At 44.0% G+C, this 17,446-nt stretch overlaps 1 protein-coding gene across 4 annotated transcripts in view; it reads right to left on the bottom strand.

The window, feature by feature from the left end:
* Positions 1-9,435: 9,435 nt before the first annotated feature.
* The window catches only part of TAF5L (TATA-box binding protein associated factor 5 like), a 33,141-nt gene continuing 25,130 nt past the window's right edge, over positions 9,436-17,446 (bottom strand). For all 4 annotated transcript variants that reach the window (XM_023191793.3, XM_023191791.3, XM_023191792.2 and 1 more), the window contains one exon: positions 9,436-11,415. In XM_023191793.3, coding sequence (XP_023047561.1) covers positions 10,618-11,415 — 798 coding nt within the window. In that variant the 3' untranslated portion in view covers positions 9,436-10,617. The remainder of the gene's footprint in view (positions 11,416-17,446) is intronic.

Genomic DNA, 17,446 nt, shown 5'->3' with positions numbered 1-17,446 from the left:
AAGTGATCCACCCGCCTCAGCCTCCCAAAGTGCTGCGATTACAGGTGTGAGCCACTGCACCTGGCCAGAAATGGTTTTCTTATATACTACCCTTTGTTGAGCCTCATATGTAATTTAAAAATTTGGGGGAACATTTCTGAAATCAGGAGAGGATAGGACTTATTATGGGATGGCATCTTGCCAGAGGGTGGTTGTGACATTTGACGTGGGTTGTTAGTCCAGGTGGTGGGACTGCATCACTCCCATCTTCATCAGCTCGGTCAGAAAAATACTGAATGACAATTTAAGGAAAGAATGTAAAGCATGAAAGTCTCTGTTAACACCTTCTGCTAAGATCAAGGTTTCGGGGAGCGTAGAGGGGAACAGTTAGACACTGACGACCAATTCAAAAAGTCGAACTTGGTGGGAGGAAGTTTTAGGAACACCAATACTAGTGGATTTCACTTATATCATAAAAACAGTGTACGGTCTAAAGGAAAGGACTTTAAATAAGCATAAAATAAGCTGGGTGTGCTGGAGTGCATCTGTAGTCCCAGCTACTCAGGAGGCTGAGGCAGGAAGAGTGCTTGAGCCTACGAGTTTGAGACCAGCCTGGACAATCTAGTGAGGCCTTGTCTCAAAAAAAAACAGCAAACACAGACATAAAATAAAATGAACTTCTAGGTGAAGAGAAAGCATTCTTCATCATCTGACAGTTTTAAAAAATGGTACATAAGATAACAGTGCATCTTCTAATCAAAGGAGTCTTAGATTCAGTAAACACAGCATATGTATATGTCAGGACACAGTGTGAAATACATTTGTTACTGTGGGTTGAAGTCTACAAATGTGGGTTGAAGTCAACAAGTGTGAAAGTCCCTGCACTAGGAACCTTCATTAAAACAAATACATAAAACCAAAACAAAACCAACGAGCAGACAGAACAATTATTTCTTGCTTCCATGCCACCTTCAGTAATCTCTTCATCTCTGCTCCCCTCAGCTGCCTAAAATTGTCTGCAACCCCAAATCCTCTCTCCACTCTTCATCTCCTTCTTACTCTTTTTTTTTTTTTGAGATGGAGTCCTGTTCTGTCGCCCACGGATCTCAGCTTACTGCAGCCTCTGTCTCTTGGGTTCAAGTGATCCTCCTGCCTCGGCCTCCCAAGTAGCTGGGACTACAGGCATGTGCCACCATACCCAGCTAATTTTTGTATTTTTTTGGTGGATCTGGGGTTTCACCATGCTGGCCAGGCTGGTCTCAAGCTCCTAACCTTAGGTGATTCACCCACTTTGGCCTCCCAAAGTGCTGGGATTACAGGTGTGTGCCATGGCGACCAGCCTAATGTGGTTAAATTTAAATGAATAAAATAAGTTCAGTTGGTCAGTTGTATGAGCAATATTTCACGTGCTCAGTAGCAACACATGGCTAGTGGCTATTCTGCTGGACAGCAGAAGTTACAGAACATTCCCATCCTCATGGCACATTCTGCAGGACAGGACAGAACTCCAGAACATTCCTATCCTCACATCACATTCTATAGGACAGGACAGAGCTGTAGAACATTCCTCTACTGCAGTCACATTCTACACAAAAGCACACAACAACATAACAGTCCCCTCCTCACATCACATTCTACAGGAAGGAGCAGACCTGCAGAACATTCCACAATCACAGCACATCCTACTGGGCTTGCTCTCTCTAGACACTAGTTTGCTGTTGCTCGTGTTTTACAAGCATCTTTTCACATTCTGTAGCATGCCTTTTCATTCTTTTTGTGGTGTCTTTGAGTAAGAGATGTTTTACAATCGAATCCATCTTTTCCCTTTTGGTTAGTGCTTTTTCATTTCTTTAAAAATTTCTGGCCAGGTGCGGTGGCCCACACCTGTAATCCCAGCACTTTGGGAGGCAGAGGTGAGCAGATCACCTGAGGTCGGGAGTTCAAGACCAGCCTGACCAACATGCAGAAGTCCTGTCTTTACTAAAAACACAAAATAGGCCGAGTGTGGTGGCACATGCCTGTAATCCCAGCTACTTGAGAGGCTGAGGCAGGAGAATAGCTTGAATCTGGGAGGCGGAGGTTGTGGTGAGCTGAGATCACGCCATTGCACTCCAGCCTGGGCAACAAGAGCAGAAATCCGTCAAAAACAAAAACAAAAACAAAAACAAAATCCGGGCACTGTGGCTCACACCTGTAATCTCAGCACTTTGGGAGGCTCAGGCAGGTGGATTGCCTGAGGTCAGGAGTTGGAGACCAGCTTGGCCAACATAGTGAAACTCCATCTCTACTAAAAATAAAAAAATTAGCTGGGCATGGTGGCAGGCGCCTGTAATCCCAGCTACTAGACAGGCTGAGACAGGAGAATCACTTGAACCCAGGAGGTGGAGGTTGGAGTGAGCTGAGATCGCGCCATTGCACTCCAGCCTGGGCAACAAGAGTGAAACTCTGTCTCAAGAAAAAAAAAAAAAAAAGAAATTTCCTCCTATTTCAAGGTCACAGGGATACCCTTTTAAGTGCCTCATAGTTTTATATGGCCTTCTTCTGTTTTTCTTCCTTTGTTGGCTACTCTTTTCTGACCTCTTGAGTTTTAGTGGACTCCACAGCATACATCTAAGTTCTTATCCCTTCTCTCTCTATCCTGTTATTGTTGGTCATCACATTTATTTGCAAGGCTTCAAATTCCAATTACATGCCAGTGACTCTTGGGGAAGATATTGTGCTTGACTCCAATGTTCACTTTCCCCTATTATGTCAGGATTGGGGGACTGCCCTCAACTTATTATAAGCCAGTATGACCATATCTTGTCAGGAACTGGTTCAATGACTGAAGGCCTAATCCAAACTGGAGAGGTTTAAGGGGCTGCTCTTAAGAGTGAAAAATAGGAGCTCACACTGCCCCTAGACATGAGTGAGGACTGGCCCTAGCTGCAGTTGGTAGCCCTCTCACAACCATGGGAAAAGCCAGCCACAGAAGAGGGCACAGGTGGGGTATAGAACAGAGGTAGGCTCATAGTGAGTTGCACATGAAACCCTCCTGAGCCCTCAGACTTTCCATTATGTGAATCAGTAAAATTCCTTACTTAAAAAGGCCACCTGGAGTCAGATTTCGGTCCCTTGTAGTAGAAAGCACTCAAACGGAAACAATTTCCAAATGAGCACAAGCCCAGACTTCTCCTGAGCTCCAGGTATGTCTACCCAAGTGCCTATCTGCTATCTTCACGTGGTTCTCTGATAAAGCATCTCATACTTAGGAAGTTGAAAACTGAACTCTTGATCCTTTCCCCTGAACCTCCTCTTGATCCGTTTCCCTGAACCTCCTCTTTCTGTAGTTGTGCACCACAATACATGGCAACCCTATCCAAGTTGCTCATAACAGAAAGATGCGGGTCATCCATAATTCTTTTTTCTCCTCCCGTCCCACATTCAACCCTGATACAACGTCCAGCTAATCCTATATCTAAAGTGCTCACTGGACCTGTCCATGCTCTCCACTTCCATTGTGGTCCACATCACCCTTGTCCCTTCCTTTTATGACGATTGTAACCGGTCTCCTTGCTCTCATTCTTATGTCCTCCAATCTACGTTCCTTACAGTTGCCAGTGATTTAAAAAAATTAGTAATTATTTTATTTTCTATAGCATAGCAGTAAAAAGAATGGGCTGTGCAGCCAGACAGATGGGATAGTTATATATTGCTGTATCTCATCACTTCTGCCTGCCTTCCTTCCTTCCTTCCTTCCTTCTCTTCCTTCCTTCCTTCTTTCCTTCCTTCCTTTCTTTTTGACAGAGTCTCACTGTTACCCAGCTTAAGTGCAGTGGTGCAATCTTGGCTCAGTGTGGCCTCAACCTCCCAGGCTCAGGTGATCCTCCCACCTCAGCCTCCCAAGTAGCTGGGACTACAGATGCATGCCATTACACCCAGCTAATTTTTTTTTTTTTTTTTTTTTTTAAATAGAAACAGGGTTTCACCAGGTTGTCCAGGCTGATCTCAAACTAATGGGCTCAAGGGATCTGCCTGCCTCAGCCTCCCAAAGTACTGGGATTACAGGTATGAGTCACCTGGTCACCTCATGGTTTCTGTGGTCAGGAATCTGGGCATGCCTGAGCTGGGAGCCTCTGCCTCCAGGCCTGCCACAAGTCTGCAATCAAGGTGTCAGCCAGGGCTTTGGTCTCATCTGAAAGCTGAAGTTGGGCAGGATCTGCATCCACACTCACTCAAGTGGTTGGTGACAGGATTCACGTCCTTATGAGTTACTGGTTGGAGGCCTCATTGAGTTGATTGCCCCACGGGCTGCTGGTATCCATCATCAGCTGTGCCCTGACGTGTTTGGCACAGACCAGGCTCAGTGAATGTTGAGTTATCCTGATGTTAAAGTGGAATTGTGGTTGTAAATCTGCTGTCTCTGTCCTCCTGTCACTGATGATACCCAGGGATAGGCTGGATCACATCACTGTCCTCTTCAACATCCTTCAATGGCTTCCATGCCACTGAAGATAAAACCAAACTCCCGCTGGTGCCTGAGGCCCTGCCAACTGTCCAACCTTCTCTTACACTGCCTCAGTCCCACTGGGCTTCTCTAAGTGAACCAGTCTCTTTCTCATTTTGGGGTCTGCATGCCATTCAACTCTGCCTGACTAAGTCCTACTTATCCTCCAGGTATAAGCTTAATTACTACTTCCTCAGAGAAGCCTTCTTTGAATACTTAATCTAAATTAGATCCCCTGGTATATATTTCCATAACACACTGGATTGTACTTACTATAGTTTGAAATTATATCTTTATGGTGTTTTTGATTAATACCTGTCTCTCAGCTGGGCTCGGTGGCTGACGCCTGTAACCCCAGCACTTTGGGAGGCTGAGGCAGGTGGATCACTTGTGGTCAGGAGTTCAAGACCAGCCTGACCAATATGGTGAAACCCCGTCTCTGCTAAAAACACAAAAATTAGCTGGGCGTGGTGGTGCGCACCTGTAATCCCAGCTACTCGGGAGGCTGAGGCAGGAGAATAGCTTGAACCTGGGAGGCGGAGGTTGCAGTGAGCCGAGATCGCACCATTGCACTATAGCCTGGGTGACAAGAGCAAAATTCCATCTCAAAAAACAAACAAAAGCAAAAACAAAAACCTGTCTCCCTCTCTAAACTATAAACTCAAGTCAGGGACTATACCAGTTTTGCTTTCCACTATATTTCTACTCACAGATACAATGTCCACTCATAGTAGAAACTCACATTTTTTATATACAAATTTCTTTTAGGCTAGGTGCAGTGACTCAGGCCTATAATCCCAGCACTTTGGGAGACTGAGGTGGGAGGATTGCTTGAGCCCAGGAGTTTGAGACCAGTCTGGACAATATAGTGAGAGACCTCATTTCTACAAAAATTTAAAAAACTAGCCTAGCATGGTGTGCAAGTCTGTGGTCCCAGCTACTTGGGGACTGAGGTGGGAGGATCACTTGAGTCTAGGAGGCGAAGGTTGCAATGAGCCGTGTTCACACCACTGTACTCGTCTGGGCAGACAGAGTGAGATTCTGTCTCAAAAAAAGATTAAATAAAAATTTCTTTTAGAGATTTCAGTCGATCATAGCTAAGTTAATAAGCTGTCCTTCAATTGGTCAAATTGACAAGAAACATTTGTGTTCCTGGCCGGGTATGATGGCTCACGCCTATAATCCCAGCACTTTGGGAGGCCGAGGCAAGTGGATCACCTGAGGTCAGGAGTTTGAGACCAGCCTGGCCAACACGGTGAAACCCTGTCTCTTCTAAAAATACAAAAATTAGCCAGGTGTGATTGTACATGCCTGTAATCCCAGCTGCTTGGGAGGCTAAGGCAGGAGAATTGCTCGAACCTGGGAGGCAGAGGTTGTAGTGAGCCAAGATCATGCCACTGCACTCCAGCCTGGGTGACAAGAGTGAGACTTCGTTTCCAAAAAAAAAAAAGTGTTTTCCTTAAATTCTATAATAGAGACTTTCTGTTTAGCACAATGCAGTTTCAGAGTCACTTTGGTGCTATGTAGGTATCAATAATATGAATTTTTGGCCAGGTGCGGTGGCTCGTTCCTGTAATTCCAGCACTTTGGGAGGCCGAGGCAGGTGGATTGCCTGAGGTTAAGAGTTCGAGACTGGTCTGGCCATCATGGTGAAATCCTGTCTCTATTAAAATTACAAAAAATTAGCCATGTATGGTGGTGTGCACCTATAATCCCAGTTACTCGGGAGGCTGAGGCAGGGGAATTGCTTGAGCCAGGGAGGTGGAGGTTGCATGAGCTGAGATCGCGCCACTAGACTCCAGCCTGGGTGACACAGCAAGACTCTGTCTCAAAAAAAAAAAAAAAAAGAAAGAAAGAGAAAAAAAAGAATTTTTGGTCTGGGCTGGGTAGATAATGAATACCTTTCTAAAATATGTGACTGAGAGCCAAGTTGAAGCACAGACTAATCTTTTAATCCGTACACTTAAAACACCAATCTGGGCAATAACAAAATCAGAAGCCTACCATGCTCAATACGTTTTCTTATGTCACCAAGACATTTTAAACATGTAAATAAAACAAACAGAAAGGTGGTAATCATATCCTTAGAAGCTGAACCTTGAATACAAAAACTTTAAATTGTTCCCTGTTTCATCTTTATTCATAGCTTTAATTTTCTTCCATTTGGCCAGTCTCTTGCTAAATTAACAGTACAGTCTGATTTTCTGAGTCTGTCACTCTAAGAAATTTCAGTTGGTTATTTTCACATTTTATTAATTTTTTTTTTTTTTCGAGACAGGGTCTTGTGTTGTCTCTCAGGCTGGAGTGCAGTGGTGTCATCATGGCTCACTGCAGGCTCAACCTCCCAGGCTTATGTGATCCTCCCAGTTCAGCCTCCCAAGTAGCTGGGACCACAGTAGTGAGCTACCACGCCCTGCTATTTTAAAAAAAATTTTTGTAGAGATAGGGTCTATGTTGCCCAGGCTGGTCTTGAACTCCTGGGCTCAAGTAATCCTGCCTCAGCTTCCCAAAGTGCTGGGATTACAGGTGTGAGCCACCATGCCTGGCCTCAGCTGCTTAAACACTTTCTCACCTTATACACATTTCAGAGATTTATCACTGTGGTTCAGAGTAACAAAATATTCTGAAGTTTCTTTTCTTTTTTTTTTCTTTTGAGACAGAATCTCGCTCTGTTGAGTGCAGTGGCATGATCTCGGCTTACTGCAACCTCCGCCTCCCGGGTTCCAGTGATTCTCCTGCCTCAGCCTCCCAAGTAGCTGGGATTATAGGCATGCGCCACCACGTGGGCCCAGCTCATTTTTTAATATTAGTAGACACAGGGTTTCACCATGTTGGCCAGGCTGGTCTCGAACTCCTGACCTCAGGTGATCTGCTCGCCTTGGCCTCCAAAGTGCTGGGATTACAGGCATGAGCCACTGCGTATGGCCTGAAGTTTCTTTTAGCCATGTATTATTTAGGTCTGTTCTTACTGCCAGGTCCTAATCCTGCTTGTTGCTGCTAGTTTATTGGGCAGAGGGAAGCAAGAGTCTTGTAACTTTGGCTGGGAACATTTGGATACTCCTAACCTCAGTTCCATCTTTACCTGATACTGCAGGAATGACGGGAGACAACACAGTAGGGACAAAAGCAGGAGCTCTGCAGCCAGAATGCCCAGGTTAAAATCTGGCCTCCTCGACGACCAGCTGTGATGCTTGGCAAGTGACTTAATCCTTCAGCACCTCGGACTCCTCATCTGTGAAATGGGGATAAAAATACACTCCCTTCAGAGGGTTTTTGAGATAAAATAAGTTAATTTTCATAAACCTCTTGGAGCAGTTTCTGGCCCATGGTAAGTACTACCTACATGCTTATTAAATATCCTTATTTCTTTTTTGGAGGTTTTTAAAAAATATTTTTCTATATCTATGGCTATACCCTCCTGCTAGAACCTAAGGATACTGAATCTAGGAGCATATTCAAGACCTGTGACTATTCCTTGTCAGATATGGAAGGATAACAGAGTGTTGCTGCGCACTAAGTATGTCGTCTACAAAACGGTGCAAGTCCCATACGCCTACCCTTCGGAGAAAAGAGCGCAATCTCTAGAGTGTGACCGCACCCTCAAGCACTCGAGTGGACACAGGCACATGCACACATCCCTCTTGATACTTCTAGGAATTTGGGAGTTTTGATGGGCAGTCTATAAAGTCAAATTATCCTACATTAAAATATGTTCCTTTAAAAAAACGCAAAGCCCACTATGCTCATGAAGAACTTGAAGTTAAATCACAAGGTATGGACATGACTGGTGAGGAGAAGACTCATCTCATATAGTCTGTGTTTAATGGAGATTCTGCACTAACCCACAAACACACACAAAACCTTTCCAAATCATCCTGTCAGAGATATACCTTCACTTCAGAGAATAATTCCATCCAACTTAAGAGATTCTGTTGTGTCTGGTAATATACCACAGCATCTCGCTTAAGAGTTTGCTTATTACAGATCAGAACACATTTGAACTCCAGGCTTTACTTGCAGAACACATGGAAGGTGATGCCATCAGGCTACTACCAAAGGACCCTTCTTCCAGTGTCTCAAATACATGGATTTTATAAATAAGAAACATTTCTGATTAATCAGCGTTGTAGGTTCAAGTAAAAAAAAAACTGGCTAGAATTCTAGTCTTCCTAATTTCTTAATGATTCTTGGTATCCTTGTCAGAAAACTATGTTTTTTTTTTTTGTTGTTGTTGTTTGTTTGTTTTAAGACAGGCTCGCTCTGTCTCCCAGGCTGGAGTGTGGTGATTCGATCTTGGCTCACTGCAACCTCTGCCTCCCAGGTTCAAGTGATTCTCCTTGCCTCAGCCTTCTGAGTAGCTGGGAATATAGGCGCCCGCCAAGCTGATTTTTATATTTTTAGTAGAGATGAGGTTTCGCCACGTTGGCCAGGCTGGTGTCAAACTCCTGACATTGGGTGATCTGCCCTCCTTAGCCTCCCAAAGTTCTGGGATTACAAATGTGAGCCACTACACCCGGCTGAGAAAATTGTTTTGAAGTTCACTTTACTTTGAATGAGTTCTTTATCTGGAATTGTTCCATACATAGTTTGAATTTATTAAACAGCCCAGTTCTTATGCCCCTTGGAGATTTTATAGTGGGGTCTTTGAAGGAAGCGGGAAGTAGGATCTCATCAAATGACTCTAGATGGTAAAATACATGTTGTCTCCAGTCAGCAACTATCAATCTTGGATGTACAAATACCATTAAATGCCATCAATAATCCAAGTGAATACTAAGGGAATCATGATTCAAAGTAAGCTAAACAGAATCCAAGAACAGATAAAAACGCACCTTCATTGGGGACAGTGTGGCCTAGGTAACCGACGGGTTATTGCCCTGATGAGAGGTGAGAGGCACACCATCCCAGGACAGAACACTCAACCGCCTGTCCTCAGAGTTGAAATGAGATGCCAACACTTTTTTTTTTTTGAAACTAAATACATTTTAATAGAAAACAAAATACAAAATAACTCTTTTCAGAAAACAGAAATATTTAATCCTTTTTCCACAAATTAGAACTTGCTTTATCCTCAGAGCATAGTTTGATATGCGTGCGTACATACTTACGATTCGTTTCACAAAGTGTTCATTAGACTGGTATTGCAGTGCAGGATGTGGGAGCAGTTCATTGCAGGAGAAAAAGACGTGGAAAAAGCCACACCTCTGAATGGTCATTCGGAAACTCAACATTTTTCTAATTCTATCTTGTTACTTATTACTCCAAATTACTCTTTTATCATAATCTGTCTTTTGAGGGGAGAGAATTATTAAGAGAAGTGCAGCTATGGAAAGAATTTTTCTTTCCCACCATCACTGCAGGAGCCCAAAATGTTCTCAATCAAACCCACCCACCCGCTTCCAGAAACATGTCAGCTGGGGTGATCAATCTGTCACCCGAAATTTCCCTTTCTCCCAATACACTGTGCTACCAAATTCTCTGAATTCCCTGAACCTCAAAATTCCAAGTATCAAAGCCAGTGCCAGGAGTCAAACCTGAAAGATTAAAAGCAGAGAAGGTGCCCTCTGCCAGTGCTAGGTTTCCTCATCTCAATAATAATAATAATTATAATTATAATAACAATAATTAAAAAAATCCTGGTTCTCTGTAATTACAGAAAAGGAAAGACTATTTGCCAGGATCATCCCCTCCCCTTTCCTCATTCCCGCCCCGCATCCCTCTGCCAACAAGGACTTCCCTCGCACCCAAGGGCTGGACCACGCGTGACCCCTGCAGCACCGCTCCTCCTGAGGGTGCTCTACAGCCACCCTCTAACCAAACCCAGGCCCGCTCAGATGGGGAGAATGAGACAGAGACAGGAAGGTGCTCGCATGCGTGAGGTCACGGTAGGGTCTTCATGAGGACTTGTGAGTGACCTCCAGGGCATCCTAATTATTGGTCACTCATCACTGCCTCGCTTCTGCCCCCTTCCCCAACCTTGGCCTTCAACACTGCAGGGCTGAGTGATGGGGGACCTGCCCGGAATGAGGGCCCAGGAGACAGGGAAGGAGGGGGGGCTCTTTCACAGTCAATGATTCAATCTCAGCTCATTAAAGGATTGCAACTGGAGGCTTTCCACCGTTACCCCAGTCCGTTCCAACCAAGTTAAAAAATTAATGTTCCTGATTTTCTTGTGTAATTCCAGTCACCAGAAGAAGGTTACAGGCCATGAACTGCACGCTCAGGACGTTGCTCATCTGCCCAGTGTACACGCCCACGAGCTCGCTGGAGGAGCCGTCGGCAGGTGCACTGCAGTAAGTGTTCCTGATGTCCCAGACGCGCACCGAGTTGTCCATGGAGGCAGAGGCAATCAAGCCGCTGTCTGGACTGAAGGTGAGGCTGGTGATATTGTCTGTGTGGCCTCTCAGCTCTTTATAAAGGGTCCCAGAGGCCAAGTCCCACAGCTTCAACCGCTGGTCCTCGCCAGCAGATGCCAAGTACTTACCGTTGGGAGAAAAGGCTAGAGAAAGCACGGGGCCGCGGTGGCCTGTGAAAAGCCTCACCGAGTTCCCCTGCTGAGCGCTCCACAGCCGGACGGTCTTGTCGGTTGAGCCCGTGGCCAAGTAGTTTGAATTAGGGTGGAATTTGACACAGTCCACATCTGCCAGGTGTCCTGCATATATCCTCAGCGGGTACGTCCGATCAAATGACCACAGCCTGGCGGTGCGGTCGTGGGACCCGCTGGCGAAGTACAGGCTATATGGACTGATGTCCAGATCCCACACAGGATAGGCATGTCCTTGGTACAACACAGTGTTGGTGAAACTCCCCAGATCCCAGTATCTGATGGACATGTCTTCAGAACAAGAGAGCAACCCTGAGCTGTCGGCGAGGAACCTCGTGCTGTACACTGGTCCGCAGTGTCCCCGCAGTATCTTCATCTCTGTGCCTGCATTATCATCCTCATCATCCTGGGAACATTGGGGTGGGGTGGGAAAATAAACACAAGAAAAAAATGTTCAGTGGTCTGACAAGGAAAACAAGTCCAGGAGAAAAAAAAGCAGAGAACTGAGACTGCTTGGGAAATAGCATCTATCCAGCAAATGACAGTGGCCTTGCCCCAGGAAGATAACTCATAACTGAATAAAAGTCTCTTACGACTTACAAATTGCTCTCCTTAAATTCACCTTGCAGCTCAGACTGTATCAGATTAAAAGATGCAGAAATGCAAGGCCATTACAGAGTGATGACTGTGGACCTTACCCTTCGATTGAGGATAGCTTGTATGGTTACTTCTGATGCGTGCCATTTGAAAATGTTTACTTTCAAATTTCTGTGAGGCTCTTAGATTCTTCTATTCTGTGGGCATTGCCTTCATCCGTCAGTTTTAGCTGCTTGATAAGCCATACTGCTCTCTGTTTTTACTCCATTTAACTGACAACAATATTTTGTCAAGTCCTGACATTAGTCCCTTACTCCCATGATGGGGGTTAATGATGCATGCAACACATGAAGGCAGATGTGGTATCACTTCAAGATTTTTTGTTTTTTTTTCAGACAGAGTTTTGCTCTTGTTGCCTAGGCTGGAGTACAATGTCGTGATCTTGGTTCACCACAACCTCTGCCTCCTGGGTTCAAGTGATTCTTCTGCCTCAGCATCCCAAGTAGCTGGGATTATAGGCATGTGCCGCTATGCCTGGCTAATTTTGTATTTTTAGTAGAGATGGGGTTTCTCCATGTTGGTCAGGCTGGTCTCGAACTCCTGACTTCAGGTGAGCTACCTGCCTCAGCCTCCCAAAGTGCTGGGATTACAGGCGTGAGCCACCGCGCGCAGCCTCACGTTAGGATTAACACACAACTATTAGTTCAAGCGTGGTGGCTCTCATTGTAGTCCCAACACTTTGGGAGGCCAAGGCGGGAGGATCACTGGAGCTCAGGAGTTGGAGACCAGCCTGGGCAATATAGGGAGACTCTTTACCAAAAAAATTTAAAAAATTAGCTGGGCATGGTGGTGCATGCCTGTGGTCCCAGACACTTGGGAGGCTAAGGTAGGAGGCTCACTTGAGCCTGGGAAGTCCAGGCTGCAGTGAAATTTGATGGCACCACTGCACTCCAGCCTGGGGGACAGAGTGAGACCCTGTGCCAAAAAAACCCCAAAACAAAAACAAGTACAAACAAACAAAACCCAGAACTGTCAGAGGAGTTTAGCCAAAATAAAACCTGGATGTTTTAATAATTAACAGTAAGCTAGAAAGGTACAGTTACTAGTAAATCACAGCCCCCTCTGCCTGGTGACCAGCCACAAACTGCTTGGTGTCTCAAAATAAATAAGAATGAAGTTTTTAAAGTGACTTTTTGGAGAGTCTCAAAAAACATTTTCCCCAAAGTAACCAAACAAGGCGTGGATTCAGCAGTGCTTTAAGCAAAGCCAAGCGATTCACGTGATTCTTCGAAATAATTTCCTGTGTGTGAGGACAGAAAAGACGGCAACTAATGGTACTCGGAAAGAGTCCCCTTTCCTGGTCCCATCCCTACAAGTATACCATCTGTTTTCAAAATTCATTTCCCTTTATTCCCTCACAGATAAACTCCTCAAAACTACAGCTGTCTCTTCTGTCCCAGAATTCATCAATTAAAATGGGTTTTAATTAAATACCAGAAGAAAGGAGTATGATGAAAATTCCTGAACCAGTCAGCTTTGTTGGTTCATTCCGGCAGCCTTAGGTTCTTGTATAAGAAAAGGGCACCCTTTTTTTTCTACTCAAAAATGGTTAAATTCAAAATAAAATGAATGCCTCCCATGTGTACATATTTAAGAAAAAGTTGAGAGAAAATAAACACTGATGTTCATGAATATTCAAAATGGCTATTCCAAACACTCAACATTAAAAATACATAAGTATTTGGGAGCTTAAGGTTCTACTGAGTGCTACCAAAAATATTAGTAATTTTCCTTTCCAAAGAAGTTACAACAACACTTTAAAATTTCAAGAATGACTCACTGCTCTACACCAGAAAGTTTATATAAAGGCTGTGGGAACAAAAATGACACCAGATGAAGATCCTTTGAAAGTTAACTGTGAATTAAAGGACATGTTTCTGCCTCTGAGGGGTAAGTGGTCTTCATTTGGAACAAGAAGCCATGGAAGTGGCCTTCACCTCCGCAGTGGTGAGGTGCATGGGCTAGGAGCATGGGCTGGGAGTACAGCTGGCGTTCCCCAGGGATCTTGATGATTGTCCCGGGCTGGTGGAAATGTGCCCAGCTGACTCTGTAGACCAAGGAATGGAGAAACCAGAATGTTCCTGCTGGCTATCACTGTCAGCCCTCTGCCAGGACCACAGCTTAAAATAACCCAGCCACATTTTCTGTGTGGCTCAACCAGTCCCACGTGGGCCTCAGTGCAGTCGAGCCGCTGATTTACAAGGGCCCAACCCCATGGGTTCTCACTTCTCTCTCCCGCCGACAGGATAATACCATACCCTACGATTCAGCCTGAATACTCCACAGTAATTGGGTATGCATCCCAAATAGAAACGTTTAATTTGTAAAGCATATTCATATAATAGATCATATTATGTACATTATGAAACAAAAATGAAATAGAAATTTAAAAAGAAAAATAAACAGAAAGAGATCAAGTATCATCTCATGCCCCCTTGTGCTGTAGTTTGCTGCCCTTGCGCTGGACTATGGAGTCCCTAAAACCTCAGATTTGTTATGGCTGTCTGCTCCTGGACTCGGCGGATCCAACTACCTCAGAGCTCACACTCACGTTTCCCCCAGACCAGGGGACCTTTCTTGGGGTCTGGAATTTAGCCTCCATCTATTCTCTCATTAGCTGTCAGTGGAACAGGAAGACATTACATTTGGCTGGACTTGTGAGTGGATTAGACTTGGAAGCAAGTGAACCACTGCTACCTATGTGAGAGATGACAGCAGCCTGAACTAGAACAGAAAAATTGGATACTGGCTAGCATGAATCGACAAGTGCTGTTCGTGTAAAATACGTATCAGATTTCTAAAACTTAGGACCAAAAGAGATGTATGTAACAGATTTCATGAAAAATTTTTTTATATTGCTTATATGCTGAAATAATTTGTTCATATTAGTTTGAATGAAATACATCATTAAAATTAATTTTAATAAATTTTTAACCTTTTTAGATGTGGCTACTAGAAAAATTTAAATTACTATATGGCTCACACCATATTCCCATTGGATAGCATTAATCTAAATGACAATTTTATACACAGATTATAGAATTGAGTATTGATGCTAATATTGTCTTCTTTACTTTTCAAACCTAAAGAAGACCAGATTGAGGGGAAAACCACCAGACATATAAATGAATTGCACACAGCTGTTTTATTGCTGAGTTAAGGTGGTAGGTGCTGGTAGTGATGAGGGTAGCACACATAGCTGAAAAGAAAGAAGAGCAAATCCTTGGTTTGGTATCTCTGTGGTTTTATCATGTTGCTCAAATATTAAAAATACATAGGTATCAATCAACAGGGGTAAAGGTTGGACATCATTTCTTTTTTTTTGAGACGGAGTCTTACTCTATCACCCACGCTGGAGTGCAGTGGTGCGGTCTCGGCTCACTGCAACCCCTGCCACCCGGGTTCAAGCAATTCTCCTGCCTCAGTCTCCTGAGTAGCTGGGATTACAGGTGCCCACCACCACGCCCGGCTAATTTTTGTTTTAGTAGAGATGGGGCTTCACCATCTCGGCCAGGTTGGTCTTGAACTCCTGACCTTATGATCCACCTGCCTCAGCCTCCCAAAGTGCTGGGATTACAGGCGTGGGCCACTGCACCCGGCCAGGTATCATTTCTATCTCCATTTCATATAGAACAAAAGATGGAGAATGAAGGATTCACTCTTCATCTCAGTGTCTGAAACAGAAGGAGGGCTGCCCATACCAAGGTGAAAAGCAAGGGACTGCTATGTCACTTAACACCTTTCCAAAGGTTAACCTAGATGATCTTCGAGTGGGAGACAACAGAAGCTACAGGACAGTGCTGTGAATTCAGTTTTATTTGGCATAATTAACAGAGAAAATTTTATGCTTACATAGAAGATTTTGGTTACTGTTTTCCTTTTTTTTTTTTTAAACTGAGATATAATTACATACTATATAATTCTTTCAAAGTGTACAATTCAATGATTTTTAGTACATTCAGAGTTGTGCAATGATCACCACTATCTAATACAGAACATTTTCATTACCTCACAAAGAAATGCCACACCCATTAGCGGTCACTCTTATTCTCCTTGCCCAGCCCTTGGCAACCACTCCTCTCCTCTCTGTCTCTATGGACGTGCCTATCTGGATATTTCCTATGAAAGGAATGACAGTAGGTGACCTTTTATGACTGGCTTCTTTCACGTAGCATAAAGTTTTCAAGTTCATCCATGTTGCAGCCTGCATCAGTGCTTCATTTCTTTTTATGGGCAAATAATATTCCACTGTATGCACACACTACATTTTATTTATTCATTTATCTTGATGGCCATTTGAACTGTTTCCATTTTTTGGCTATTGTGAATAATGCTTCCATGAATATTCATGTACAAGTGCCTGTGTGCACATGTTTTCCATTCTCTTGGATATATGTCTGGAAGTGGAATTGCTGGGTGTGAACACCATTTCAAATACTGTTGAAATATTGTATTCACTGATTTATGTAATAGTTATTGCTTCAAAAAGATGAAAGCAGAGAGTGCAAGCTGGCTTTTCAATCTGACTTACATAGTGATTTTGTACTTTCTATCATCTCGTTAATCCATGTGGCGTCACCACCTGCTTTTACCTCTTTGGTTTCTCTAGTTATATGAGCTTGTGGCTCCTGTATTAAAAGTCTCTCTCTTTTTTCTAAATATTCAATCTTTCGTTTCAAAATAATAGTCTGTTTTAATTATGCACTCTACAAGGGAAAAAGAAAAGTCCAAATTTTCACTGGAGAAACATTAAACACCAACTATCATAACTAATTTATGCCTGGCTTCCCCCCCAAATACTTGTCAGAAACCAAAAAGAGAACTTCCCAAATTGCTGTGATAAAATGGGCGGGCATGCAGAAATCCCATGCAGGAAGCCCCTCAACAACAGAATAGGAGAATCTCAGCTTTAGTTCTTAAGTTTAAAAAAAGTTTATTCTTAAAAAAGGCAGAGGCTAGCTAGCAACTACAGTACTTTCAGTATGAACAAGGATGGAAAGCCAGAAATGCTTAAACAAAACCACCATTCCAATGACATCTTTTGCTCTCTTCTTGATGGGACATCCAACTGTTTAAGCCTGAAACACAAATGTCACCATTGATGCTTCCTCTCCCTTAACCCCTACAGTAATCGAATAACTGAGCTCTCCTCTAGCCTGTCCATGTCTCCTTTGCCACTGCCACTACTCTAGTTTGGCTGCCGTAATTGCTCATATAAGACAGTATCACCACATCACTTCCTGTCTTAGCCCCTCTCCTAACTCCAGCCATAACTTAATTTCTTTTTTTTTTTTTTTTTTTTTTTTTGAGGCGGAGTCTCGCTCTGTCGCCCGGACTGGAGTGCAGTGGCCGGATCTCAGCTCACTGCAAGCTCCGCCTCCCGGGTTTACGCCATTCTCCTGCCTCAGCCTCCCGAGTAGCTGGGACTACAGGTGCCCACCACCTCGCCCGGCTAGTTTTTGTATTTTTAGTAGAGACGGGGTTTCACAGTGTTAGCCAGGATGGTCTCGATCTCCTGACCTCGTGATCCACCCGTCTCGGCCTCCCAAAGTGCTGGGATTACAGGCTTGAGCCACCGCGCCCGGCCATAACTTAATTTCTTTCAGTTCCTGGAATTCCGCATGTGGTTCCTCACTTCTGAGTCTTCAGATACACTCCTGATACCCGGAAATATACACAGGACAAGTCACAGAGCTAGTTATCAGTAGTGGCCAGAGTCTTAAAATGTTTTATTTTGGTCTACTGTTATCAGATGTCATAATGCTATCTTCCTTAATATT

Source organism: Piliocolobus tephrosceles, chromosome 1, assembly GCF_002776525.5.
Source record: "Piliocolobus tephrosceles isolate RC106 chromosome 1, ASM277652v3, whole genome shotgun sequence".
Lineage (NCBI taxonomy): Eukaryota > Metazoa > Chordata > Mammalia > Primates > Cercopithecidae > Piliocolobus > Piliocolobus tephrosceles.
This window is presented reverse-complemented; position numbering and strand designations above follow the sequence as displayed.